Here is a 27,417-nt window from a genome sequence, read left to right on the forward strand (position 1 = left end):
AAACTAATATAATGCTGGTTTGTAGACCATATTTTGTCTCAGTCCTCAGTGCACTCTTGCAGCTTAGCATGCAGCAGTTAATAACAACTTAAGTGATTACATAGGAGTAAACAGATGACAACAAGCATCGGAGTCCTGCCAAAAGTTCTTTTTGAACCCAGTCAGTTATTGGAAATATTGCCAAAATGAACTTCCACCAAAATACAACAGCCTGTGAACTTGAAAGAAATTTACAAGTACAGAGACAATATGAAATAAGCTTTATTAATTAGCTGAGTTAGCTTGCTAATATCGCAACAGTGGTTGAGTGCACAACCTTAAAGCTAGCGGCACAATACTTGTGATTTGGTCAGTGCCACATTAAACCCATAAAAAGGCCATATGTCAGTTTATTAGGTCAAGTTTGGTCATGACATACAAGCTGGACCTTGTCGGCTAAAGTTACATTAGCTAAAGCAAACATTTCGGTAAAAGAGAAAACACACATCATGCCATAGATTCAAAACATGTTCCAACTTTTGTAGCTCTCTTTCCTTATAGTTATAACCAATGTTACTCACCTTGAAAGCATATTCCAAAGAAGACGATTAGAAAACGTCCAAGTAAAGTGAGCATGTCGTTAACCGCCAATTCCCCATGATGCACCTCGGTAGCAGTCACGTGAGGCAGTTTTGAATCCTGCTGTGCTCAACTTACCCACATTGTCAAGTTCACATAAGTTGCTGATTTAGCTGGACATGAGTTTTCAAGTTAGCTTTTTGGTGTAATTGGGACGTTTTAACTTGTAATTCTATGTTATAACAACAACTTCAGTCATCTATCGTCAAACTGATATAGAATAATATGTTGAAATAACAAACATCTAGAATTACATTTTACAGTGCAGCAAAAGAAAATGGGGAACCACCCTCCACCCTCCACCTCATGATGCTTAATCGACGTAATCAACTTTAATTTGATGCAGGGTGAAAAAAAATGCACAGAAATAAATTATTTTTCAAGAATAATTAAATAGATTCAACATCTTTCTTCAACAGAATTGCAGAATTCACAGATGGTACCTTCCCAAAGGAAAAAGTACTATAGCTTACTAGGGTAAATTAGACTTAGCAGTTACTATATACAGTAATGGACTTCTATACATTTTACATCAGATTAAAACTTTGGGTGTAAGATTCAGATAATTATTTATTAAAAGCTAGACATTTTAAATGAGAATAAGAAAGAGAAGTATGTCTTTGTGCCCCTTTTCCCTGTTCATGCCCTATCGGCCCCCCTGCTTAAACTTTGCTAGATCCGCCCCTGCACAGTTACCAGCCGTCAGCTACGTAGAAAAGGATCCTGGTGTAGAAAGTAATATTAAATAAATTCTAACAACAGCTTATCAAGGTTAAACGTGCTGCTGTTGTTCAGCCGCTGGTTTCCTCTTTCTGGTGCAAAGTGGACCAAATACAAAGAAGAGAGACGGACTCGCGACAGAAAAGCCCATCAGCTGATCATTAAGCAGTTTCACCATTGAAGTAGCAGCAGGAAGGTGAGGGAGAGAGGCAGTCGCTCCATATATCGGTTGTTAAGCTTAACGTGGGAACGCTTTATAAACATTCAGAGATGAACTTACACACTTGCTTTACTTCTCTCTGGGATAACTTCCTCGGAGATGAAATGCTGGTTTGGTAGCGAGGCTACAAATACACACAGCCTCTCTATCACGTGAGCACACTGCTCTGACGTGCTACGGTTATGAGCAGAGTTACGCCGTGTGGCAAGTTTTGTGAGGTGTTTTTTTGATATTTAATGGATCGGATTACATTTTTTATTTCTCTCCGATATCCGATCCAGTAATTTAGGTCAGTATCGGACCGATACCGATACGTAATATCGGATCGGTCCATCTCTAGAAGGAATCAGCCAACATTTATAATTGTATGGGACAAGGTGGCATTTCATCACTCCCGTGCAGTCACCGAGTGGTTTGCAGCCCATCCCAGAATGGAGTCTCTTTTCCTCCCACCTTACTCTCCATTCTTCAACCCCATAGAGGAATTCTTTTCCTCATGGCGGTGGAAGGTTTACGACCATCATCCACATGATCAAATGTCCCTCCTGGATGCAATGAATGCTGGATGCCTGGAGATATCAGCAGAAGATTGCCAGGGATGGATCAGGCATGCCAGAAGATTCTTTCCTAGGTGTATTGCCCTAGATGACATAAGATGTGATGTGGATGAGAACCTGTGGCCAAATGGAGAAGACCGAGTAGATTAGCATTACTATTGTATGTGTATCAGTGGATGGTGTGTATACAAATTCTTGTATTTTGGGATTACTTAGTGCAAAAAAATAAAAATACATAAACAAATATTAACGAATTCTGCATGATGTCTGATTCATTCCAGTAACATATATTGAAATTATGAACAGAGATGTGTCCCTGTTTTACACAAGAAAACACTGTGTAATGCTACATGTTGTTAGTGTTTTTTAGGTCATTGTTTTGTGGGTGACAAAGTGTGTTTGTTGGCTGTCAACCTTTGCTAGTGTTCTGGAAGAATGAGTTTATTTGAGACCTGAATAAAGTGTTTTGGTAGTTGTAGTGCATTTTGAATGTGAAATGAACTGCTTTGCCAAGCTGAGGGTCAGTTAGGAGAATTGTGTGAAGAGTTTTGCAAAAGTGACCTAAGTATTGAGAAATGTGTCCTAGCGTCTGTAAAAAAAACAACAACAAAAAACTGTAAAGTGATCACAGGTCTGCTTTGTTGGAGATGAGCCTTCAAAGAGGAACATGTGGACTGTTCCTTTATTACTACCACTGAAGGCCACGCCCCTCTGGTCATGTGATCATGTGGTTTGTAGGAACGCTCCTCTTCCTCAGAGGATCCACCTGTGCTTCCTCTCCTCTCTCCTCCACCTGTTACAGTGAGGGAACGTCCTCCATGATGGAGGAGCTGCTGGAAAGTGCTGAGAGTTTCCTCCAGAGTGAGACCTCTGTCACAGTTCAGAGGATCTACGGCAGCAGAGACCTTCATGGACACTAAAAGTCTCAAACACACAACAACAACATCACACTGACTCCACTCTGACATCACTGATCAATAATCAAAGAACACACAGATCAAACTGATTGATCAGCCATCAGAGGAGTCGGATCAATGGAGCTGCTTCTGTTCCTGATGTCCCCTGTTTGATCCTGGACCTGAACTCTCCCTGCAGAGGAGACACAAGACAGTCAGACACACACACACACACACACACACACACACACACACACACACAGAGAGAGAGAGAGAGAGAGAAACAAACCTTTGACCTTGAGCAGCACTGTTTTGAATCTGGAGATCCTCTCAATGTAGACTCTACACCTGTATCTCCCACTGTCTCTCTCTGTGGGGTGTTTCAGGGTCAGACTGAGGTCTCCAGTTTTCAGCAGGTCTTCATTCATCTTCGTTCGGTCTCTGTAAACCTGGTGCTGTTCTTCAGGCTGGTCAGAGCCGTTCTTATATAGGTGGGCCAACATTAATGGATCATAATGCCACCACACCACTTCAGCATCTTCAGGCAGGTTTTGTGTGGTGTTGAAGGGCAGCTGGACAGACTCCGCCCCCTCCTCCACCTCCACCTGACAGACTGAGGGGACAACAAACACAACATGAGCTGTACAAAGTGTGATTGGTGTTGACAGAGCAGCATCATGTGACTCTTGTTCTGCACTAAATGAAGCGATGGAGTGGCGCCTCCTTCAGGCAGAGAAACAGCTCATGGAGAGAAATAATTATTAGAGCAAAAACAAGAGTGGAGCTGCAAATAAGGCCGAGAGGAACGCTGCAGAAAACTGTTCATGTGTGAATTCATCACTTCATAGATTTATTTGAGCACTAAAATCAGAGCTGCTTCTATTTCTAATATGACAGCTGTACATTAGAGCTGGAACACTTTAAATGTGAGCCATAAAAACATGATACTCTACAAGTGCATTCAGCTCTGACACTGTCACATCATGAAGGAGACGTGGAAATCACTTTGTTACACAAATCAAAGTCAAATCAATTCTATTGATGGAATATTGTGTGATCAATAGACTGATCAGTTTCTAATCTGTCATCTATCAGCTGGAAATCCAGCAGTGTCAAACAGACTTGGCAGCAGATTAGGACCAAACACAAACACATTGAGACTTTTTCTTCATCAGCAGTTGCAGGTAAATTGCAGCAACAATGCGACTCAGACAGTTTCTCTATAACTGCAGGGCTTCCTGCGCTGCTGTTAGTCAGATACGGATCAACAGGTTGTGGATAGAAAGCAGATTCCTTCAGCAGAGGATCCATATCACACTTGAAGCATGTCGTCGGGAAACAATCAGTGAAAATGGGACACTTTGAGCCAATTTGAGCCTCAAACTCTGAACATAACCTGCTGCAGACCAGCTGATGTGTTCAGTTACCATGGTGAGAAATTTCAGAATAAAAGAGGATTATTTGCTCTTTGATAGCACATTGAAAATCCTCACAGTGACTTCTATTGCCACACTGACTGGACAAATACAAAGTTGAAGGCTTCATGTGTTTGGCACCAATAATACTTTGGTAGGTCTGAATTGTGTTTTGAACCATCTCTCAGGACCAAAGTCTTTTGCTTCATTCACAAAGAGCTGAAGGCTTTTACCTCACAGTTTGTCCTTTGATATTATTGGATGATGGACTATGGAAAACACAAATGTGCACTTCTTAATGGCTCATATGTGCTGTGAAAGAGCTCTTTGTCATCTTGAAGCCTTTTCAATAGTTTTTCTTGGCTGTTTGTAAAGTTTTCTGTGTGAACTCTCAGGAATCTGGAGCAGTCTAATAGAAGTCTACTGGGGTATAGAGGAGGAGCTTCTGTCAGACTCTTTCTGATGAGGAACTGAAGCCGCTCTCATGGTCTCATCAAATCCATCAGACTCTGCTGAGAAAAACAGTCATGTGACCTCTCAGAACAAACAGCCTGTTAGTTTCCTGCTGCCTCCATCACTCACTTTCATTCACTCTCAATCACACTAACATGTTAAAGCAGCGCTATAGCTCACCTGGCTGAGCAGGTGGACTGAAGGCGGGCTTACTACAGGTGCCTGTGTGTCCCTCACTCTCTCCCCACTTTCCTGTCTACTCTCTGCACCTATATAATAAAGGCAAAAATGCCTCCAATAGAAATCTTTGCAAACACAAAGTCCCACAGCAGCCCCGTGTTCTCCGGCTAAAATGAGAGTTTTTGTCAGTGGAGTCTGGTGGCTTTAACCACACAAACATTACAGCTGCGCTCAAATATCACAAAGAGCTGTGACAGCAGAGAAACACATGAAAATCCTCCAAATATCAATCTAGAAATAGAAATCTGTCCACTGTGGGACATGTGAGGCTGACATTAATATGTCTTAAAGTGGGAGATGAAGAAATGATTCCAGGGCCCAAATCATTGAGACAAACATCAATCCACACTTCACTTTGTTTCATGTCTCTAAAGTGGGAATATTTCAGTGTGATGAACAAACGGCCTCCAACAAATAAAGCTGATTTTCTTTTCCTGTCTTTTCTCCAGCGGCCTCAGCTTCTTCCTCTTTCCCCTGTCTTCTTCTGCAGACGCTCCTCTGTAGCTTCAAGCTGTTTCTCTTTACAAGGAGAGCTACAAACCTTTGCATCCAGCCACAAACACCCCATGGGCTCCTCTGGATCATCACACTCAGCATTTTCACAATAAAAGCCTCATATTTATGGCTGCTCCACCCTGACATGTGACAACATCCAAATGACTGGATCAAAGTGTTTGAATGATCTCAGCAGCTTTAAAACTATTGATATTTATACATTTACATTGATTTGGACTAAACTAACAAAACTATTGATTTGATCCTAACTCAAATCACGCCAGAGGCTTTTATTTTGAAGTTAGGATCATTTTTAATGGTCTTCTTAGTCTGTTCATTTAAACACACAGTTGCTCCGCCTGACATTTTTGGCTTTTAGATCAAAACATCAAAGAATTTATTTTATTTGAATGAACTGAAAATAGATTCAAACTAAAAGCTTTTAGAGAATAAACTCCTACATGACCTCTGACCTTTGACCTGTATCTACAGCACTGACCTCTGACTTTCAGCTCCACCTTTCTCTTCAGCAGGATGTTTCCCTCCCTGCTGTAGACGGTGCAGGTGTAGGTGTAGTTGTCTCCATCTGTGGGGTATTTCAGGGTCAGACTGAGGTCTCCAGTTTTCAGCAGGTCTTCATTCATCTTCGTTCGGTCTCTGTAATCCTGGTGCTGTTCTTCAGGCTGGTCAGAGCCGTTCTCATACACGTGGACCTTCCTGTAACTTTCCATCCACTCCACTTTAGTGTCTTCAGGCAGGTGAAGTGTGGTGTTGAAGGGCAGCTGGACAGACTCCACCCCTGAATCCACCTCCACCTGGGGGACTGAGAGGACAACAAAGCACAACATGAGCTTGGATGGAGACATTTGTGTTGCCTCTAACAGGCTGAATGCTGCTGCTTCACTGGGAGCTCACTGTTAGATAGAAAGTGGTCAGTGTGAAGAGGAGACGCAGCAGAAAGATGAAGACTGACAGGAAGAAAGCAGTGAACAGACTGTTGGAGCTGCTGTTAGTGGGACAGGACTTTATTCAGTCTCTGAGGACCAGATTTGACTTGATGAAGCAGAGAAACACAGTCTGAGTGTTTCTGTCACACTCACTTCATCACACAGCTCAGTTTGACAACATTTGGAAGAATTTGATAGAAGCCTTCCTTTAGTAAAAGCACCAATAAAACACCATGAAAACACCTCACTACACACAAAACTGCAGTACTGGCAAATTGGACATAAAGTCTGAAAAGTCAAAGTACTTATTGTGCAGAAAAAATGTTCCCATCAGTGTCTATGGATCAATATTACTGCTGCACATGTTTAAGGCTGAGCTCATTTCAAATCCTTTCTATTGTGTTGAATCTGCAGTAATGCATCATATTCTATAAAATCATATGTTTGTAGTGGCTGTCCTGTGAGGACCACGTATCTCTAAATAAACAGCTGTTAATGAGCTCACAAACACAGGCCTACAGCTGGATTTGAAAAAGTCCATTCAATAGAAAATCAACAATCACAGCTGGATTCAAAGGCTTGAGCTCTGTGTGACATGGTTACCTGTCAGTATCTACAGGGGGATTCAAATATGAAGGAAACATGAAGGTGGTGCATTAGAAAAACTGCTGCTTTCAAGTGCAGAGCAACAAACTATTTGAACTGATCCAACTTTATTAACACAGACAAAGATTTGTGGATCAGCTGCTGTTTGCTGCTATAGATATAATCCAGCTGATGTGGGAGAACTACATGTGACACTTTGATGCAGCCATGAATCTGACTGATTTCTTTCCATTTTCAAAGGTTGATGCATCAGTTAAAGTCCTTAAAAGCTCAGAAATAAAGAGAAAGGTTGGTTAAAGCAAAGAGAGGCACTGGCAGCATTTAAGACACTAAACAAGAGAAACAGATCAGAGAACATCAGACTGAATAAGTGGAATAAAGTGAAACAGAGAACTAACGCTCCCTAAGAATGGAGCTGTCAGAGGAAGAGAGCAGCAAACTGAAAGTCTCTGTTAGCTGCAGAGCTCTGAAACTTCACACAGCTTTGGATGATAACATGGAGAAAGGATGTGGAGATTTTCACAGTTCTGCTAGAAATCATCTTCTAGTTATTGAGACTCAGATATGACTGATTATAGACGAGGACCAAAGAAGGTTTTTACTGAGATTTGAACTGACTTAGCTTAGCCTGTGTTTTAGCCACATGCTAAACAAACACATGTTCAGAAACTAGAAGATGTTACCTTTCAGATGAAGTCTCACACATGAACTTTGCTCCTACAGTTCATCTGCTGAAGCTTTTACATTTGGCTGGAAATCAAATAAAAACCAAAACAGCCACAAACATTAGACATGCTAACACTGTAACATTATTGGATGGAGCCCACTGAGACTGAACCACCATCAGAGTCTGACCTCTGACCTCTGACCTGTATATACAGCACTGACCTCTGACTTTCAGCTCCACTTGTTTCTCCATCAGGGTGTTTCCCTCCCTGCTGTAGACGGTGCAGGTGTAGGTGGAGTTGTCTCCATCTGTGGGGTATTTCAGGGTCAGACTGAGGTCTCCAGGTTCCAGGACCTTCCTCTTCATCTTCGTTCGGTTCTTGTATTTATCGTCCTGTTCTTCAGGCTGGTCAGAGCCGTTCTCATACACGTGGACCTTCCTGTTGTTTTTGTCCTTCCACTCCACTTTATCATCTTTAGGCAGGCAAACTGTGGTTTTGCAGATCAGCTGGACAGACTCCACCCCTGAATCCACCTCCACCCAGGGGACTGAGAGGACAACAACGCACAACATGAGCTGTAGTGAAGGTTACTAATGTTCTCCTTATGACCTGTTACAGTGGACTTATTTCTGTGCTTGTCCTGTTAGACCTCAGTGTAGACACAACATTTTACTACAAACACTAGAACACACCAGAGTTATTAAAGGAAATTCACTGCAGTGGTTTGAATCTGATAGATTCCAGTTTTTTTCACACTCAAAAATCAGTAATGAACACTGTAAAAAAAAAAAAAATCCATAAAAATACAGTACAATGTAAAGCTCATATTTTCTTTTATTAAAATAATGTTTTTCAAAAGACTCCGCGTTTTTATTTAGAAAGAAATATTAATTTATTTGTTAACTGGTTTCTGCTGTCTCCTGACAAGTCAGGAATATTTTGCTGACTCATTTTTAAAATAATCGTTTTCCAGATTAAACATGACTTAAGCTTTCCATTTTAGTTTATGTTAAAATAATTTTTACTATGATACCACCAGTTTTCATAAATACTATAGTTAGCTGTCTGCGTCTCTCTGGGTATTACACAGCTGTGACTGTTAGCTAGCTAATTAGCGAAAGTCAGTGATGTAGATAACTGGGAAAAGTGAGAACTTCATGGTTCTACTAATGTATAGAGAGGAAGAAATTATTTTAGGACTCTAATAAGTCGTACTAATGTGATTAAATACTAATAATTATAACTACATAATAAATCAATAATAACTATATAACATTAACACTGCTGGTGTGCTGGGGTTTTATATGCCTTGTAGGGGACGCTGACATATAAACCCTCTAAACCCTGCAGTGGAAAAATATCCCTTATTTCACATGTGATCACACACTTTGGTTTTCGAGTGCAGAGCAATGGCCAAGAAAAGGAAAAACTTCACCCAGTGGAAAAAAAGATGAAGATACAAGCTGGTGATGATCCAGAGCAGCTGAAGAAAAAGCCTGATCACCTTCTCTACAAAAACAAGGTGAGTTTAATGTTGTGATTGATTTAGTTTTTCAAGGTATGTATGTTACTTTAATTATAAACTGCTTATGTTGCAACAGAATGCTGCTATGTGTCTGCAACTCTACGTGTATTATAATCCTTTGTACGGCTGTGCGATCTCACCTCTCATATCCTGATATAAAACATTTATCTTCCGATAACGATATATATCGCAAAATAGTGCATTTTCTCTAAATTCTGTGAATATCAGGCAACTCGACTTGTGTGAAGTGTTTTCAGCTGGGCGTCGTGTACCTGGAGTCGAGTGTTTTGACCGATGCATGAAATTATATTTTTTAGAGATAAGTTGAAACAGCCGCCATTTTCTTTGTGAGTATTTATTACACGGCGTGCTGTGAGGAAAAGCCTGTTCTAACGTTTGAGTCTAAGGTTTATTTTGAGCAGCTGATGGCTCTTTTTTGCTTCTCATCCATAAACTCTCTCCAAACTCTTTCATGTGATTCTTGTGTAGGTGGTTAAAGAGGTTTGTTGTGTTTGAGTCTGAGGTGGGCAGAAGTTTGTGGCATAATTTGTATAGTAGAGTTTTCTGGTCCATGTCAGACTTTTCATAACCGAACCATGTCCATGCTACAGAGGTAGCCCCTCGTTTAGGAATACGGTCCTCGACTTGTTTTGACTGGTCATTCTGTTTGTAGCTAACTGGTTCTGCTTCATTGTCACTGGCCATGCTGGTATTCTCTGTGCCTTCATCCACGTGGTGACTGTAAGCGCCATTTATAGTTCATGTTTTTATTAGAGGTCATTTGTTTGATGCATATTCTGAAATTTGATGTTTGAGAATAATGTATATCATCTCAGTTTATTTTGAAAACTCTCAACAGGATCTTGAGCTTTATTGTGAAAAGTTTGTGTGGAAAATAAGCAAGGGGACGGCAGAGTCATATGATGGTTTTACCGTCTTTGCTGCTAACAAAGACGTGAAAACAGTCGCTTGTCCGTCTGTAATGTGGTTATTTTAAATATAAGAGAAAGAGAGAACATCAATAATATTGAATATATAATTAATATAGCCACTACAGTGACCATCAAAATGATTAAAAAATATTGCTGTGAACTGAGCAACTCTTAAAATCCAATGAAAAGCTGAATGTATTTTATTCAAAGCTCAGATGGAACTTGACGGACTAACATGTTGCATTCAGGATTTGACACACTGATATATGAAGAGTGGTAACGAGAAATTGTGCATTTGAACACAGTGGAGAAAAAGGTGCATTAAGGATTTTGGACTATGATGTTTAATTGTTGTCACTGATGAGGATTCGTGGACACAGATCTTTATTCACTACCAGGGCTGGGCCATATCATACCGTTCAGGGTAATTCCAGTATGTTGGGCAACGATAAGAAAATGAACTATCGCGGTACAATATGGGTAAAACGCGCATGTTTTCATACGCACATGGTGGAAAAAGCATGGCGGCGACAGAGAATGATAAGGGCGAAAGCGGATCGTCGAATGAAACGTTTGTAAAAATGCTGCAACTTCAGTGATGTGGAACTGGTTTGGCTTTCGTCCGTCAGATACACAACAAAGCACAATTTTTGGTAGAGCATGCTAGCGGGCCGTCGTTATTTGGAAATACGGCACACTTAAAATCAATCCTTTGATTTTTCTGAAAATCGACAGTGCCCCTTATAATGCGGTGCGCCTTATGTATGAATTCTGGTTGTGTTTACTGACCTCGAAATGATTTTATGTGGTACACGGCGCTCGAAAATCTGTCAAATGTTTTAGTACGACTTTGCTAAGCTACAAAGCCGCACCGCTTGATGGATTGTCGGAGCATTACGGCTATCGTACGCAGGAGCCTCGCGGAGTGATACGTACTGTGCTTCAACATAATATTACCGTATTGTGTGTGTATAACCTCTTTTTAAGTTTTGTGGATATTATACATGGTTATGCTGAGGATATGTCGCCAATTTCCACTGGAAAAGCCTTTTGGTCAAACTGTCAGCAAGGAATTTGCACTGTTACATTTTTACATAACTTTAATGCTCATAAAAAACAGCTGCTTGTATAAGTGAAAATACATTGATGGGTTTTTTTGCACGAATAAAGTTGTGGAGTTGTAAAATATTTTGTCTCGTGTCAATTATATTGTCAGTTATATCATTATTGCACATTTTCAAATGTATATAGTGATAAATATTTTTGGCCATATCACCCTGCTCTATTCACTACGCTGCTGTTTACATTTAACTCTTCATCAGAAAAAGCTCTTCTAATTGTACTTTGCTCCTCACTGTCTTTGAAAAGCAAGAGCTGACAAAACAAGTCCAGTAAACGCACTTTTTTCTTTAAGTTTGGAACAGTATTAATCCATTTGTGTTTTATTTATCATATGTGGAAAAGTCCTGTCAGCCCTGTGCTGAGAGGGCTGTGCTCATCCATCCGTCCTATTCTAATAAACCCAAATTTCAGAACTCCTTTAAGTCTGTTCAGCTTTATTCATGTAGCATCACATAAACAGTCAACAAATCTTGACTCAAAGTATGTTATATTGTAAGGTAAAGACCCCAAAGAGTTAATATCAGACAAATGTTCACACAAATGTGAATTGCATTCACTTCAATTATGAAGTAAATGCAATTCAGTAATCAAAGGTGTTTGGCTATAATTGACTACATGTGTAAACTGCATCATAAGTGGACAGACATGGATGTAAACCACACATTAACTGTTTGGCTGAGGCAAAACAACCACAAGGCAGTGATTCTAACTTAAAGATACTCTGGATATTATTAAATGTTAACATATCGTTAAATATTACATTTTCTGTTTGTCAGGTGTTTGAAGAAAACACTGGAGCCACTTGAATGAATGTATAGAAACACGTTAACATGAGGACAAACTGATTTCAAGGAAATAAAAATGCTCAAATGTGAAAGTTTGTGAGTGATTTTGTTCATGTATTAGATGTTTAGTTGTTTTATGACGAGATGGATGCTGTCATTATATTTTAGTGTTTGAGTTGAGGAGAATAAAAGAATATTTAACATTAACTGTACCAATGTTGTTGTGCACTAAGCACAGATTAATTTATGAATTAGGAATTTTTGAGCAAATGGTGTATTAGGTTGTAATTGTATAGAAATGTACATTTAAGGATATAAAGAAGTAAATTTAATGAGTTACAGTAAAGGAGTTACAGGGAAAAAAGTGCCTGTAAATAGTAATATAAATAGAACTTTCAATTTTTCTATTAATAGAAAATATCATTTACGGAAAAGTCTGTCAAACTTCCGTAAAAAAAACACAAAATGTACTGGCAGAAAATTATGAGGACATTTTCCCTTTTTCTATGGATTTTTTTTTAACAGTACATTATTTTAAACTGTTTCAATGAGCATTTGGTTTCTTCATGGCCTTTATTTGAATGTTTACATCAGATCTCAAACAGCTTAATGAACAGGAGGCTCTCTGTAACCACTCAAACTCAGTCTGTGCTTCAGGCCTTCAGCTTTTCTCCTCTGAGTGTCCTGGAGGTCCACAGGACCTAAAATCTGTTGGATCCAAATAAATCTGCAGGACTAGATCAACTTGATCCTTATTTTCTTAATAAGATGTTACAGCAGAACTGCTAACTTATATTTTTATTTCAGCCTTTGAACAGTGAGATCTCTGAAATATGCAAATCTGTCCATGTTCTCCCTTTGAAAAGAGACGATCCTTCAGATGTTCATAACTACAGGCCTAAATCTAAATTGTGTGTTTAGTCAACGTTTACAAAAATCTTATTAGTGACCAACTAAAAAAATGTTCTGTACAAAAATTAAACTCTTCCTCAGCATCAGTCAGGATTCAGAAAACAGCCCAATAACTGCTGCTGTTAAAGTGCTGAACGACATCATTGATGAGCTGCTCTTTGTTTTGGCTTATTGAAGGTTTTTCACACAGTTGTCATTTTAGTAAACAGACTAAACAATGTTGGTCTTTTTATAAATGCTGTAAGTTTGTTTTTAACTCATCAGTTAGAACTCAGTGTGTCCACGTTGCTTTATATTAGGACCTCTGTTCTTTTCTCTATAAATAAATAAACTCCATCTTTATGCAGATGACAGATTGTTCGTCTCCTTCAGTAAAACAAACCTGTGAATTTCTGAAGTCTTTGATGTTTTTCAGTCCCATTTAACTTCAGTTGGTGTTAAATGCAGAGAAATCCAAGTTCATGTTATTCTCAAACAGCCAAGAGTTGTTATCTACGTCTCCTGAGAACAAACCCACTCAAAGGAGCTGAAAATAAAATGGACACATCTTATAAATGTCTTGGTATCATTATAGATCAGAACTTGTCATTTAAAGCTCACATTGAAAGGATCGTGTCCAAGCTGAAACTTAAAAATTTAAATTTTGGGCATAAATATTGTTTGTTCTCCAAGTGAGAAAAAACTTCATCTCTGTAACGTTTTTATGTTTATTGGATTACAGAGATCTGCTTTTATGAATCCTGTACCTAAACAGGTTGGATACTGTCCATCGTTGTGCTTTATGTTTTATTGCTGGCTGTAGAAACTGTGTACATCACTGTTCTGTGTATGCTGATGCTAAATGTCCATCTTTGTATATCTGCAGATTTTCCTGTTTGTTTGCTTTTTATCTATAAATCCCTGTTTGGGCTGCTTTAAGTCCTTTTTAAAGAAGTGAGAGAACAGCTCTTTTAGTCAGTGTGATGCTCTTGTAATGATCTGTTATTTCACATGATTCACATGTTTGTATTCATGTGTCTGTACAGAATATTGTATTTGATTCTTTACATGTCATGTTTTGTATTTGTTTAATGTCTGCTGCCCTCTGCTGGTCTCTCTTGGAAAAGAGATTTTAGTCTCAGTGAGACTTTTACCTGGTTAAATTGTATATATTGAAAGAACAGCTTGTCCACCTGCAGCCTCTGTGTCAGATCAATGCAGTGAAGCACACACACTGTTTAGTAAAGTCATGTTGTGGAGCTGTTTCACTGATCAATGACTGAGTCTGAAGGAGGTTTTCTGACTTCTGGAACAAACCTGGAAGTTTCTCTTCAGCTCTCTGTATCAGCTGTTTGTAACTCTCAACTCTTTCAGCTTCTGGAACAAGTTTGTGTGAGCCACAGTCAAGGAGCCACCAGAGGACACCTGCTAACCATCGGCATTATGGGTAGTGTAGTAGGAGACACTCACCTGACATGAAATAGTGCCGGAAATGAAATAAAAGTCCTCCGGAAACCACAAGAAGAACCAGGAGAACCAGGAGAGCTTTGGCCCAGGATGGAAACCGTTCTGTGGAGAAACACAAAGAACAACATGACCTTTGACCTCTGACTGAATGAGTGTAATTAATTTAATGAATAGGCCTTTACTTCAATCATACAGCCAACATGGTTATTCTGACAGTTAAAATAATAAAGTTTTTTCTAAGTGATGTCAATAAGTATCTACAGCAGGTTTGTTGCTGACCTTTGACCTCCAGCTGTACATCACTCCGACTCAGTTCACGTCCAAAGTCTCTGATGGAGCAGGTGTAGGTGGCGCTGTCAGACAGTTGGAGGTTGGTCAGGGTCAGGCTGAGGTCTCCAGTTTCCAGAGCGTCAGTCTTCATGGATGTTCGGCCGCTGTAACGCTGGTTTTGATCTTTCAGTTCGTCTCCTTCAAGCTGACGCTGGTGGACGGTTGGAGGACTGAGGTCGGAGTGACTCCACACCACTGAGGGGTTTGGAAAATTAAAAGTGGGAAACTGACAGGGCAGGATGAACGAGTCCCCCTCATACATCTCCACAGCTGAGGCATGCTGGGAAACTGAGGACACACAGACAGAGACTCCATGAGTCACTTTGAGGTAAAGATCAAGTTTAGACACATTTACAGAAACCAGGAGACAGAACGACAGAAACATTCAACATTTTAACAACTCACAGATAAAAAAGGAAGAGGCAGGAAGTCCAGAGGAAGTGGAGGAACGAGCTGATGTGAGGCTTTAAAAGTGATGAATAAAAGGTTAAAGTCAGGTCTGTATCTAAGAGCCAGCTGGTGCAGAGAGGATGGAGTGATGAGGACTCATCTCTTTCAGTTTATTAAAAATCTGTCAGGTTAGTTGTGAATGAGCTGGACGGGGGACACGTTTGGCGGAGAGCCGAGCAGAAAGAATAACAACAGTCCACTTTATAAATCAGGACTGTGTGCAGGAGAGCCTGTTGGAACCAGCAAACCAACGCTCCAGCGTTGGTTTACCCAGGTGTACCAAGCTGTGCAATCAGCGCTATTAAATGGGATCAAATATGATCTCTGTCACCAACACCACAGGTTAATACATGCACATCACAGCAAATACATAACAGCTTCTTACCAAAGACGATCGGAAACCCTGACATCCATCAGCATGTCTGCAGGGGAAAAATCCCCACGTTACAGTTTCCTTCACTCACATTTGGGCTTCACTTTTTCTCACTTCTAACATGAAGTAATCCGGTCAGTGAGGTGATGGAGGAAAAAACAACAGGTCTCCAGAAAGTGTGCCATCTCTTCCTCTTTCCTTCACACACATCGAGCTACACAGTTATATCTGTGCTGTGATGTGCATGTAGTAACCTATTATGTTGTAAACTGTCTGGATGTGTTTGGGAAGATTAAGATTATTTACCGCATAAAATAGTGCAGATCACATCAGCTGATTGCGCCGCTCCTCGGCCAAAGGAGGAAAAATCAGTTTCAGTCGTTCTGGTGAATCGCCTGTCACCTGTCTCAAACAGGCTCTCATTGATCCCATTAAACTGATTTAGAATTTCAGTGTCCTTATTCTCCCCTGAGTTATCGATCCAGCCACTAGTTAGCTAACATAAACTAATGTAAGTCTATTAGCCCCACCCAACCAACCACATGATGTCACGTCCCGTACAGACACAAGATGGCGCTAAACATGTTTATAAAACTTCACTTTAAGCACCTATTTCTTAACTTTTGCTTCACAGACAGAGTTACATCTATGAGCAGGGCTCAGTGCTGTAAATCAGCCTTTATGTGTGTGTAAGGTTTCATGTCCCCTTTAACTGGAGAAAGTATGACTGTAGGACCTTTGAGATCTGTGTACAAACAGAGCTCAGGGTCAAAGGTCATATCCAGGCTCTGAGTGGAAGTCCTGATGTTGGAGGACAGATTTTCAAGATTTTTTCCAAATTAAAGATTTGGAGGCGACTGAAAAGAGCTCAGATCTGAAATCAGTGAGATGAAGGAAGTTTGTGAATCTGATCTATTTAACATCAGATTCAGATTACATCTGTGTTACTGCCATAAGTGCAACATACAGCTGTGTATCATCCACGTGACAGTGGAAATAACAGTATTTACATCTGAGCTGATGGAAGGAGAGGGAGAATAAAATGGGGCCTGATGAACTCCACATGAGAGGGAGGCTGAGGATGGTCCTCACCACAGAAAAGGATCTGACTGATAACGAGAAGAGAAATCAGGAAGGATGTGGACCACATCAGATTCAGAAGAATCAGCAGAGATCAGAGCTGTTTCTGTGCTGTGGGGAACAAACCTGAGAGATTTCTAGAAATATTTCTGCTGTTCATGTGAAGGATTAACTGAGAAGTAGCAGACTTTTCAAAGTTTGAGATAAAAATGGACTCAGACAGGATCCAGGAGGTCTTATCACCTGGAATAAAACTCTGGGGTTGTTCATCTTTCTCCCAGTTCCTCTCAGCTGTTCTGCTTTGTGTTTTTAAATCTCTGCTGTGATCACTGAGCCATGGAGGACATTATATTTCTGATGTTTCACCTTCAAAGGGGCGATGTCATCAAGAACAGATTTCCATGTACATATTGAAATGATCTAAGAGTCCCTGAGATCAGGGCTATGAGGGCAGAGACAGCTAAGAAGCTGCTGCTGACTTTGAGTTTAGACGCTGAGATGGATGCAGGTTTGTGAGCAGGAAACAGAAGCAGGGATGGAAGATAAGATCCTCGTGACCACAGACAAGAACATCAAGCATTCAACATCATTCAGAGAGATGCCAGAGAACAGCACACGCTCAGGTCACTGCAGAGTTTCACCTGCAGATAAAAATGTTTGGTGTCCACCAAAGTAAAATCAGCAGGACTGTGATTTTACAGCATTTTTATAAGTGCACTTTCATTTAAGCTTAAATACATTTGAGTTTGTCAAAGGGCCAAAATAACAGGAACACAAACAGACTGGTGTAAATTCAGCTCACACAGACTCTTTGTGTTCACTACATGCAGACCAGCTGTGCTCATATGTGCAGTTACAGCTCATTCAGAGGCAGGAATATCCTGCTATGTCCCTGTTAGGACCTGCTTCTTTGACTGCTCACCACTCAAACAGCTTCATGACATTAGCAGTAAGAGCAGATGTGGATCCACAGCAAACATGTATGTTGGTCAGAATCAATGAAAGAAGCTCAGAAAGCTCTTCAGTAAAACCAGTGTTAGAAATGAAACACACAGCACAGCATGCTGGGTAATTACAAGGACTCCCATCAGGCACAGGGAGGCACGTCCCCCTAACTACTCATGCTGATTAACACAACACACACATGTTACATGCACTTCTCTCCACGACCACTAGATGTCTCCACACTCTGTGCTGACTCCAATGAATGATCAGAGCTGCTGAGCCTGTTTGCAGACAGAGGAGGAGCTCCTGGTGATCCGTGTGGGACTAAAAAGCTCTGATAACGTCCATCCAGCAGCTGATAACAGGGACATTTGGTGCCATGTCAGAGCTGCACAGTCAATCATCAGTTTGGCTCTTTAGTTTGAAGAGTTCAAAGCAGCAGCAGAGAATCTAAAGTGTGTCACACAGCACCAAGTTTCCTTTGGTCACACATGAAATGTGAGTCAGAGCTTCAGCTACACAACAACACACACAGCAGCTGATTGTAACATGAGCTCATCTGAAAGCCACCAAGAAGAATCCAGTGATTTGAAAGTTGCTGCTTTGGATTGTTAGTTTGATCTGAATCAGAATCCAGTGTTTGATGGAAATCTCCTCCTGCTGCACTTCAACACATTAAAGAGAGAGAGATGATGATGAGAGCAGAGAGAGGAAGGTGTACTTACCGTGCAGGAGGATCACAAACACCACAAACATCTTCATGTTCCTGTCAAACTCAGAGACTCTTTAAAAGCCCTTCAGGACATCAGCTCACAGCAGCTCTCACTTTCCTCTGCTGATCATCTACTGACACTCTCACACTGCTCACACTGTCACAGCTCAGAGTTCAGCTTCACACTTTGTTAAAGCACATCTGTGGAATGAAGTCCGGCCGGCCACAGATCACTTCTGAGGAAAGAGGAGGACGTCGGCTTTCCTCCTAGTTTCACGCCCGAGCGCTCCGGTTGGAGGCGGCTGCTGCGGCCTCACCCTGACACGCACAAAGCTCCGCCTTCAGTCCTGACACTGAAACATCCACTGTAGCTACAATGATGCAGATGTGACCCTCAGCAGCTGGATTTCCTCTCCATAGATGTGTTTCCATGCAGATCATGGACATAAAGCAGCTCCAGGATGAAGAGTGTGAAAGAACTTCTTCCACTACAGTATTCATTACAGCACTGTGGCGCTCCACAAACCCTCACACTGTCTCAATCCCTGTTTCCAGTTTGACTGAGAGAAGGCCTGAAGCTCAGCCAATCACAGGACAGGAAGTGATCAGCTGACACAGTGATTTGAAGCTGTCAGGGTGAGGCTGCTTCATGCAGGTGTGAAACTATGAGGAAGCTGAACGCCTCCTCTTTCCTCAGAAGTGATCTGTGGCAGTCTGCCATCATGTTTGGCTGCAATTCTCTGTTTTCAGTGATCGAAAACGCCGTTTACATGTGGACGAAAGGTGCAAACACATAGAAAAATCTGTTTTCAAAAATACCCGTGTGCGTGTGGACACAGCCTAACTGTGAGCTCACTGAAAGCTGACAGAGTCTCAAAACTACACGTGCACAGGTGTGTATCAGGTGACTCATGGAGGTGTATTTAATGTTAAGTTTGGATGAACATGTTTGTAAATCTTAGTTTGTGCCTGTTAAACACATCATACACAGCTGTAACCCTCAGGAGGCAAAACTCATTCAGGTTAATACTGTAATGTTACATTATTAGTGTTTATTGATTACATAGATTCATAGTAACTGATGACAGTTCTAACAGCTAATTAATTTATCAGGCAGGGATAGCTCAGTAGGTAGAGTGGTGGCCCATGATCGGAAGGTTGGTGGTTCAATTCCCCTGAACAGCTACCCTGAGGTACCCCTGAGCAAGGTACCGTCCCTACACACTGCTCCCCGCGCGCCCAATGGCTGCCCACTGCTTCACTGAGTGAATGGGTTAAATGCAGAGAGTAGTTTCCCCACGGGGATCAATAAAGTTTACATTATTATTTACATAATGTGAGGAATAAAAACTTCTCTTCTCCAGAGTTGGGCAGTAAGTACTTAAGTACAGTTTTAAAGTATCTGTACTTTACCTGAGTAGTTTTTTTTCTAACTACTTTTTACTCCCTACAATTTTAAACACATATCTGAACTTTCTACTCCTTACATTTGTTGTGATTTTCCCAAGTGCATCATTACTGCTTTTGCTATAATGGTCATATTTTATTAGACATTTATTAAGAGTTTTTATTTTGAGATATTAGAATCAGAACAGAAAAGACCGTCTGAAGAAAAGAAAAAAAATAAATTGGTGAGGAAGTTTACAGAAGGAGAGGGAGAGAAAAAAACCCCACTGAGGATCTGCTACAAACCTGCCTAACAAACAAACAAACAAAAAAATCAAACACACACACACACACACACACACACACACACACACACACACCAAAACCAAACCACAGAGAAACCGCAGCCATGGTACTGAAGTCACAGGGGGCCTTGGTGAGGAGCCTGCAGGATCCCATCAGCCGGCTGTGGCAGAGCCCAGAGATCTGAGACCCAAAGGCCCTCTCACCCCCAAGCAGGGGCCTGACAGAGCCAGGGGACCAGGCCCCGCCAAGCAGGCATTAGCCAGCACACACCCAAGTACCAAGAACCACCAACGCACCAGAGGATGGGGGTACCAGCCACCAACAGAGAGAGAGTGTTGGGGGGAAAATAGTGTCTATTTTGATAGTTTATTAGAGATTTCCATCATGAATTCATTGTGGAAGCTGAGCACAAGTTAAAGACCAAACACAACTAAATGACATGTGTTTATCATACAAATATAAAAGGGTGTTATAATAATATGTGGCTTACACGCCTGTTAAAACCTGCCTGGTGACAGATGACACTGACAGTAATCTGTGCTTTGATTCAACCTGAGAGCTGCTGATGATTGAACTGCAGATTTAATGCAGGAATATTTCCTGTTTGAACTCTTCAGGGACCCGTGTATTTCCTGAGCAAACACTCTTCTCCTCATGCTGCTGCTGTGCTGTCAGCTTTAAAATGCAACAATAAATATTTCTATTGATTTGCACAGAAAGCTTTTAAAAGCAACAGAACAATAAAAGCAGCAGCAGCTCTGACTGTGTTCATACCAACTTAAATATGTCAAAGTCAGGTTTCTGTTTAAAACAGATCACTGAATATTTGAGTTACAAATACACAGATTTAACTACATTAACTTAACTGTGGTATAAAAACTGGATTCATTGACTGCTATGTAGCAAACATAGAGCTCAGTTTAACAAACAGAGTAGAAAGGTCTGTATAAGAATGAAGCTGCTGATGCAGGACTGTACACATGTTCCTGTTTAGAGGCAAAGTCGCCCTCTACAATGTAGCAACAGGAAATAGAAATATAGTTTTATTTTCCTTCTTTTTCTTCTGGTTCAAGCTGAATACAATTAGAATAAAAAGTTAGACTAAAGTTTGTACTCACATATACTGATATGATTTTATCATTATGTTAATACAGCACAAGGGTCAGTTAGCTTTCTTAGTGTTCTTACTTTGGCAGATTCATTAACATGATACTGATTATAATCTGGCTGTAATCTCCTGCAATGACTACAATCAGCGGGATGAGGAATAAAGGACTTTTCTATGGTTTCCTTTAACTGTTGCTAGCTTGCCATATTTATGCCTCACTATTAGCAACTTGTAAGACATGTGCTATTTAGCCAATGTTGGGTCTGCAGTGACCCCTTGTGGACATTGTGAGATATTGCTTGTGTTGAGTAGATGATGTGTTGTGATTGTGTTCCTAGTTATCTATGACTCTACTAATTATAAAATTGCCCATTTCTGTTTCCAGAAAACCATGTTTATAGTCACACGTGCTGTTTACTATAAAACAAGAAGTTCAAGTTTGGCTGCACCGAATTCAGATTAAGCCTCACAAACATTTTCATGTAAACAAATCTTTTGACTTAATTAAAGACAATTAACAAACTCCTGGACTGCTGCAGTCTTTCTGACAGAAGACTTAGACCAGACTTGTGTCCCCAGTATAAATATATTTTACAAACATCCTTCAAAGAGCTACTTTTTACTTTCTTATTTTAAGTACATTTCAGAACCTGTACTTTTTTACTTTTACTAGAGTAAAGAAGTTGAATCAGTACTTTTACTGGAGTATTTTTAATAGTAGTGTTTGTAGTTGTACTTAAGTACTGAATGTCTGTACTTTGCCAACTCTCCTCATGTCCTGATGTGTTTACCTGTCCAAGCTGCACAGGTGAGTCTGACTCTGTGAGCTCAGCAGGATTCAGCCTGAAGCCTCTGCAGTGAGACAGCACCCTGACCCTCACACTCAGCTTTGTATTCTGCTTCTTATTACACTTAATGGTCTGTGTTTGATATGTGACTCACTTATATATATTTATTGTTTTAATCCACAGCTCAGACTGTTCTTTTAAATTAAACCAATTGTTTCCTCCTCTTGCTGTTAGTGTGGTTACTGAACATGAACTCTGACCTCTGAGTGAGAGCAGCACAGACTGAATACCAGGATAACAAACTGACATACTGTTTTGTTTTTACATGTATTATTATTATTAGGGCTGTCAGCGTTAACGCATTAAAATGGGCCAATTCGCATCTGCGTTAACTCGTTAACACAAATTAGCCCACGTTAATGCACTACCCACTCAGCAAAGACCAAAGCAGACCCCTGGATGGGGCTCAGCCAGCAGGGGGAGCTTCTGTAGACTTTGGACAAACTGCCCGAAATGTGTTGACAGAGACATTTCAGGGATTTTGAGTCAGTCTGCGCTCCAGATGGGTCACGTTAGTCATGATGATGGCATTAACGCATTAATGCGGCTTAAATGCGTTAACTTGTGTTAAGGTTCAAAATTGGAGAAAGGAGTACGAAGGGCTCACAGGCAAATAACAACTCTGGTCCAGAGGATGTGATCAAAGCGAAGATTTATTGATTACACGCGTGGAGTCCGAAGCTGGGCAAAGTCAGCACTCGAACTGAACTTACAACAATTAGACAAAGGTTTTATAGGGGTTGGACAACAAAGCCCCCCTCTTTTGCAAAACAGACAATAGTACAGCTTACGTCAGCCCAAACCACAAAATGTTCCGTTACCTTTTACCATAGTTTTAAGAACATTACGTCTCATCTCCATCCCGGTGTCGCCCCATGTACGCATCCTTATCTCTTTAACACATCAGGCGCACTTCCCGTAAGCATCTGACAATATGCCGGCAGAACTTGCACTTGCAGCCAAAAATACATCTTGACTTTTTACCTACTCTAGTCAATCTACTATGGTGTGTACGTGTGTGCGTGAGTGTGTGTGCGCCTGGTGTGCAGGCTATGTCTGTGTCATGACCTCTCCTGCACCCCAGCTTCACCTCACACCTCCGTCATAGCTCAGACCTAAGGCCTGAGCTCCTACTATGAATAACTCCTAGACTAAAGGTCACACTCAAATGGTGATACTCCGACCCTGAAGGGAAACTTACCTAAACTGAACATAAATGAACCTTAAAACTTACTTAAAAAATATACGTGATAAATGATACAAACTTAAATCTTAGCTCTAAAGGATATAAGTAATAACTAAGCAGGTGTGTTGCAATTCCTTTCAGAGCTCCTGTTCTTCTCACCTTGTATTGGCTGATCATTCACGCCCGCCAAGAGTTTCTGACCTTCACTTGACCAGGAGCCACAGCTCTTTAATAAGCTCAAATGCAATCATGTATAAAAGATTAAAATCATTTTCATCACCTTCTCAGATCTGCCAATATGTTTGCTCGTCCTAATATATTCTAAAAGCAACCCTAAGCAAAACAATTTGAACTTTCCCCTATCAGTGATCCCTCTAAGTGTGTGTGTGTGGTTACGTGTATGTCCGAACCAAAACTATGTATGTGTACTCTACTGAATACAGTTTCCTGTCCCACTCACAGTACTTGCATTCAGAGTCTGCTTTCAGTTTCACTTCTGCAAAAGCCTGCAACTTCAAACACATGTAACTTCCTGTCCCTGCAGTCTACACAGAAACATTTAAGATTATCGAAGCATTAGAAAAGCATTTAAAATTATAGATTCAACTCAACAATTTAAAATGGTTATAACTGGACCTGTAATAAAGACTGATATAATACCAATATATTTGAACATCTGAATGCATCTGGGAAAGCAACATCACTATTAACATGAAACGGTAATGATGATTATAAAAATAGCAGCAAATAATAGCAGTAAAATATTTCTATTCTCGATACTTGTTAATGTGAATTTGCCCATTTTAACATGTTAACGCTGACAGCCCTAATTATTATTATATTCTTTTTTTTTTTGCCTGTCCTGTCCGGCAGTGTAGCTGGACAGGATGAGACGAGAATGAGAATTATTGTCTGAAGGCCAAAAAGACAGAATTATTTTCCCAAGTGCATCATTACTGCTTTTGCTATCATGGCAGTCATATTTTATTTGAAATTTATTAGGAGTTTTTATTTTGAGTTATTACTATCAGAACAGAAAAGACCGTCTGAAGAAAAGAAAAAGAAAGAAATTGGTGAAGAAGTTTACAGAAGGAGAGGGAGAGAGAAAAAACACACACACACACAGGATCTGCTCCAAACCTGGCTAAAACACACACACACACACAAAACCAACAACAGAGAAACCGTGGCAACAACCAAGGTATGCATAAGTACCAGTAAATGATAACATTAAATGTTACTGAGCAGCACACGATACATACATGATATGTTTAGAGGCAGCAACCAACCAAGATAGTGTGTGTCTGTGAGTACATGTGTGTGTGAGCTTGTGTTCACAAGGTTTGACCATGTAACTGTCTAATAGTGGGTATGTGGAGCCATAGCCCTATCCAAGTCTAAACAGATCATAATAATAGTTATAATAGTTATCCGTGTGTAAATAATTGTTGAGAATACATTTTTAAAACTCAAATGAAGCTGGGACTCAAACAGCAGAACATTTTTATACCACATTTGTCTTTTTTAATTCCTTGAATATAATGGTATCTTTAAATCTATATCAATGTATAATATATATGAATATATTCATTATTATTATTATCATTATTATTATTATTATTATTATTATTATTATCATCATAACAACTGAAGAAGCTTCTCGGATGAAAGGTGAAACGTCTTGAAGGAAATTTAAAGAAGTCCAGAGCTTTTCTTTCCAAGCTCCTTAGACTACGATGACTGAGAACCTTCACAGACATTCCTGATTATTATTATTTGTTTTCTTTCATGTATTTATGCCTTTCAGTGTTTTTATTTAATTGCTCACCTGGTTTACTAAGTTGTATTTGACATTTCTTTGGATATAATCAGAACTATTAATCAGCATCATTTTGTATTTCTTTTGGAAAATCAGACAAACACAAAAACATTATTATATTTTGAAAAATACTGACAGCCACCAGTGCTCCCCTCAGCCTCCCAGTAGATGCACCTGTGGTATAAATGTCAAAATCCTGCATCACTTTGTTCTTGTGTATTGTTCACAGATACTCCTTTAATGAGTGTAAAAAACTTGATTATTTAGAATTCCCTAATGCACCAAAGGCTAAATAGACCATATATATAGTTATCCATGTGTAAATAATTGTTGAGAAGACATTTTTAAAACTCAATTTCTTTCATGTATTTATGCTCTTTTAGTGTTTTTATTTAATTGTTCACCTGGTTTACTAAGTTGTATTTGACATTTCTGTTCAGCCTGGAGCTTACAGACAGATTTACATTTCCAAATATCACTGTGTTTATTTCCGGTTTGTTGTCACCGTTGATCAGGTTCACCTGTGCTGTGTTTAGTGCGGAGAAACGGAGCTCAGAGGGCTGAATGAGCTCGGCTCAGACCGGAAACAGCGCAGACTCGAGGCTACTTTAGCATGGTTAGCTAGCTCTGCCATACCGGAAGTGTCCAATCTGTGACTACAAAGTCCACAGTCTGTTAGTCTGGTCTGTTTCTAACCTTCCCTCATACTTTTACTATTAAAGCCTCATCATTAAATCTGTATTTCCAACACTGTGTGAATTTCCATGACGCCAGAGGCGCGAGCTGCACCTGAGTGTAACACTTCCGGTCACAGAGGACTGTCTCATGAGCTGCTGCAGGTTAAACAGAGACTTTCTTACCGTTCATGAGGAGCAGGAACACCACCAGCGTCTTCATCCTCCTTTAAAAACAACTCAAACCGACACAAAGTCCCGTTAAATCCTCTGCTGACCCAACGAACCCACACCTGGACACACCTGCAGCTCCCAAACACGCCCACGCACAAAGTTTACTTTCTGTTTAACAGGAAGTCTCCGTGTGTCGCAGATATCAGATAATAAAATGTGTGTGAAGTAGATTTAAATAAAACGTATAAATGTGGCACATGAAAACAAACAGCTGGATCATTGTGGTCTGACAGGCCTGTTGAAGAAAGTCTGAGGCTCAGTGATGTTTGTGGGAATAGACTCTAACGTGCAGCCGTCACCTCAGAGATAAACAGCAGCACTGAGTTTGCTCAGCGTTAAATAATGATCACAGTAAAATGTTTATCTAACGCTTTGTGCACTAAATCAGCAGATTGTTGATTTTCTGCTTTAATCTCGTCTTATTTGTTACAGATGCTGCATTTTAATTTCATCTTCTTCACAGATTTTAAATTATTTTATCATCATCATCTGCTGACGTCTGATTGGAGCAGGCAGCAGTTACAGGGATCATTTCTGCAGAAGAAGAAGAGTCATGTGTGTTTGAAAATACACAACAATGTGAGCAGATTAATGACACTGTGTCAGGATTTAGAGAGGTCACATGTGCTGGCCCGGGACCTCTGATCGGTCCACAGCTTCTACTTCCTCACATGTGTGACTGTGTGGAGCTGTGGGGACGGACTTTAAAACTACAAACAGATCAATACAGGTTATTAACGAGGCCGGGTTCTCTGATCACAGCGATCCTCTGTTTCTAAAGTCCCACATGATCACATTTATGATGTGGTTTCTTTTCACATCATGCAAATAAAGTTTAAAGTCTGCGTGTCTCCAGACTGTGTCCACAGTGTTTCAGTGCAGCAGAGTAAATCTGATTCACTGACAGCTTTTTGTCCTTTCACTGAACAAAAAGCTCCAACAGAGATGAAATGAAGATGTGTTTCTATTGTTGCTTCATGATGGAATAATGCTGACAGCAATATAAAAATGGGACTTTTGGTGTTCAGTGATATTTGTGAGGGTCACATGTGTGAATGTTGTTGTTGTTTGGAGGCTCGGGCAGCTTTAATGAGAAGAATGGAGGCCAGGCATATATCAGCACTGCTGCTGCCTGAGCCTGTTCACTCCCTGCTTGGTGTCCACACTGTGGACTTTATATGTGCTGTTTATACTGTCTGTGTCAGAGCTGATGGCTCAATACACACAAATATACCACATAGTGGGAACCCACATTCTGTGCTGCACATTTCCAACAGCGCTGTTTGTGTGTCTGTGGAACAAAGATGAGACAAAGGTTCAGTTTATACATGAGGACTCCACCTGTGGCTCAGCAGGTGGTGCAGATCGTCTACTGGCTCTTCCACTGGCTGATGTCACAGATAGTAGAA

General features: G+C 40.4%; 2 protein-coding genes across 2 annotated transcripts; both read right to left on the bottom strand.

The window, feature by feature from the left end:
* Window positions 1-1,774: 1,774 nt before the first annotated feature.
* Window positions 1,775-6,165, bottom strand: LOC120438485 (V-set domain-containing T-cell activation inhibitor 1-like). The gene is made up of 4 exons (XM_039608892.1): window positions 6,114-6,165; window positions 3,301-3,624; window positions 3,110-3,204; window positions 1,775-2,232 (listed from the first exon to the last, which is right to left on the bottom strand). The coding sequence occupies exons 2-3, from the start codon at window positions 3,512-3,514 to the stop codon at window positions 3,113-3,115; spliced, it is 306 nt and encodes a 101-aa protein (XP_039464826.1). The 5' UTR covers window positions 3,515-3,624; window positions 6,114-6,165; the 3' UTR covers window positions 1,775-2,232; window positions 3,110-3,112.
* A 1,476-nt stretch (window positions 6,166-7,641) lies between these two features.
* LOC120434695 (myelin-oligodendrocyte glycoprotein-like) lies at window positions 7,642-26,113 on the bottom strand. Its single transcript, XM_039602979.1, has 5 exons — window positions 25,961-26,113; window positions 14,837-15,175; window positions 14,561-14,659; window positions 8,167-8,382; window positions 7,642-7,649 (listed from the first exon to the last, which is right to left on the bottom strand). Exons 1-5 carry the CDS (start codon window positions 25,995-25,997, stop codon window positions 7,642-7,644), a joined length of 699 nt encoding a protein of 232 aa, XP_039458913.1. The 5' UTR covers window positions 25,998-26,113.
* Window positions 26,114-27,417: the final 1,304 nt, after the last annotated feature.

This window comes from Oreochromis aureus, linkage group 3, assembly GCF_013358895.1.
Source record: "Oreochromis aureus strain Israel breed Guangdong linkage group 3, ZZ_aureus, whole genome shotgun sequence".
Lineage (NCBI taxonomy): Eukaryota > Metazoa > Chordata > Actinopteri > Cichliformes > Cichlidae > Oreochromis > Oreochromis aureus.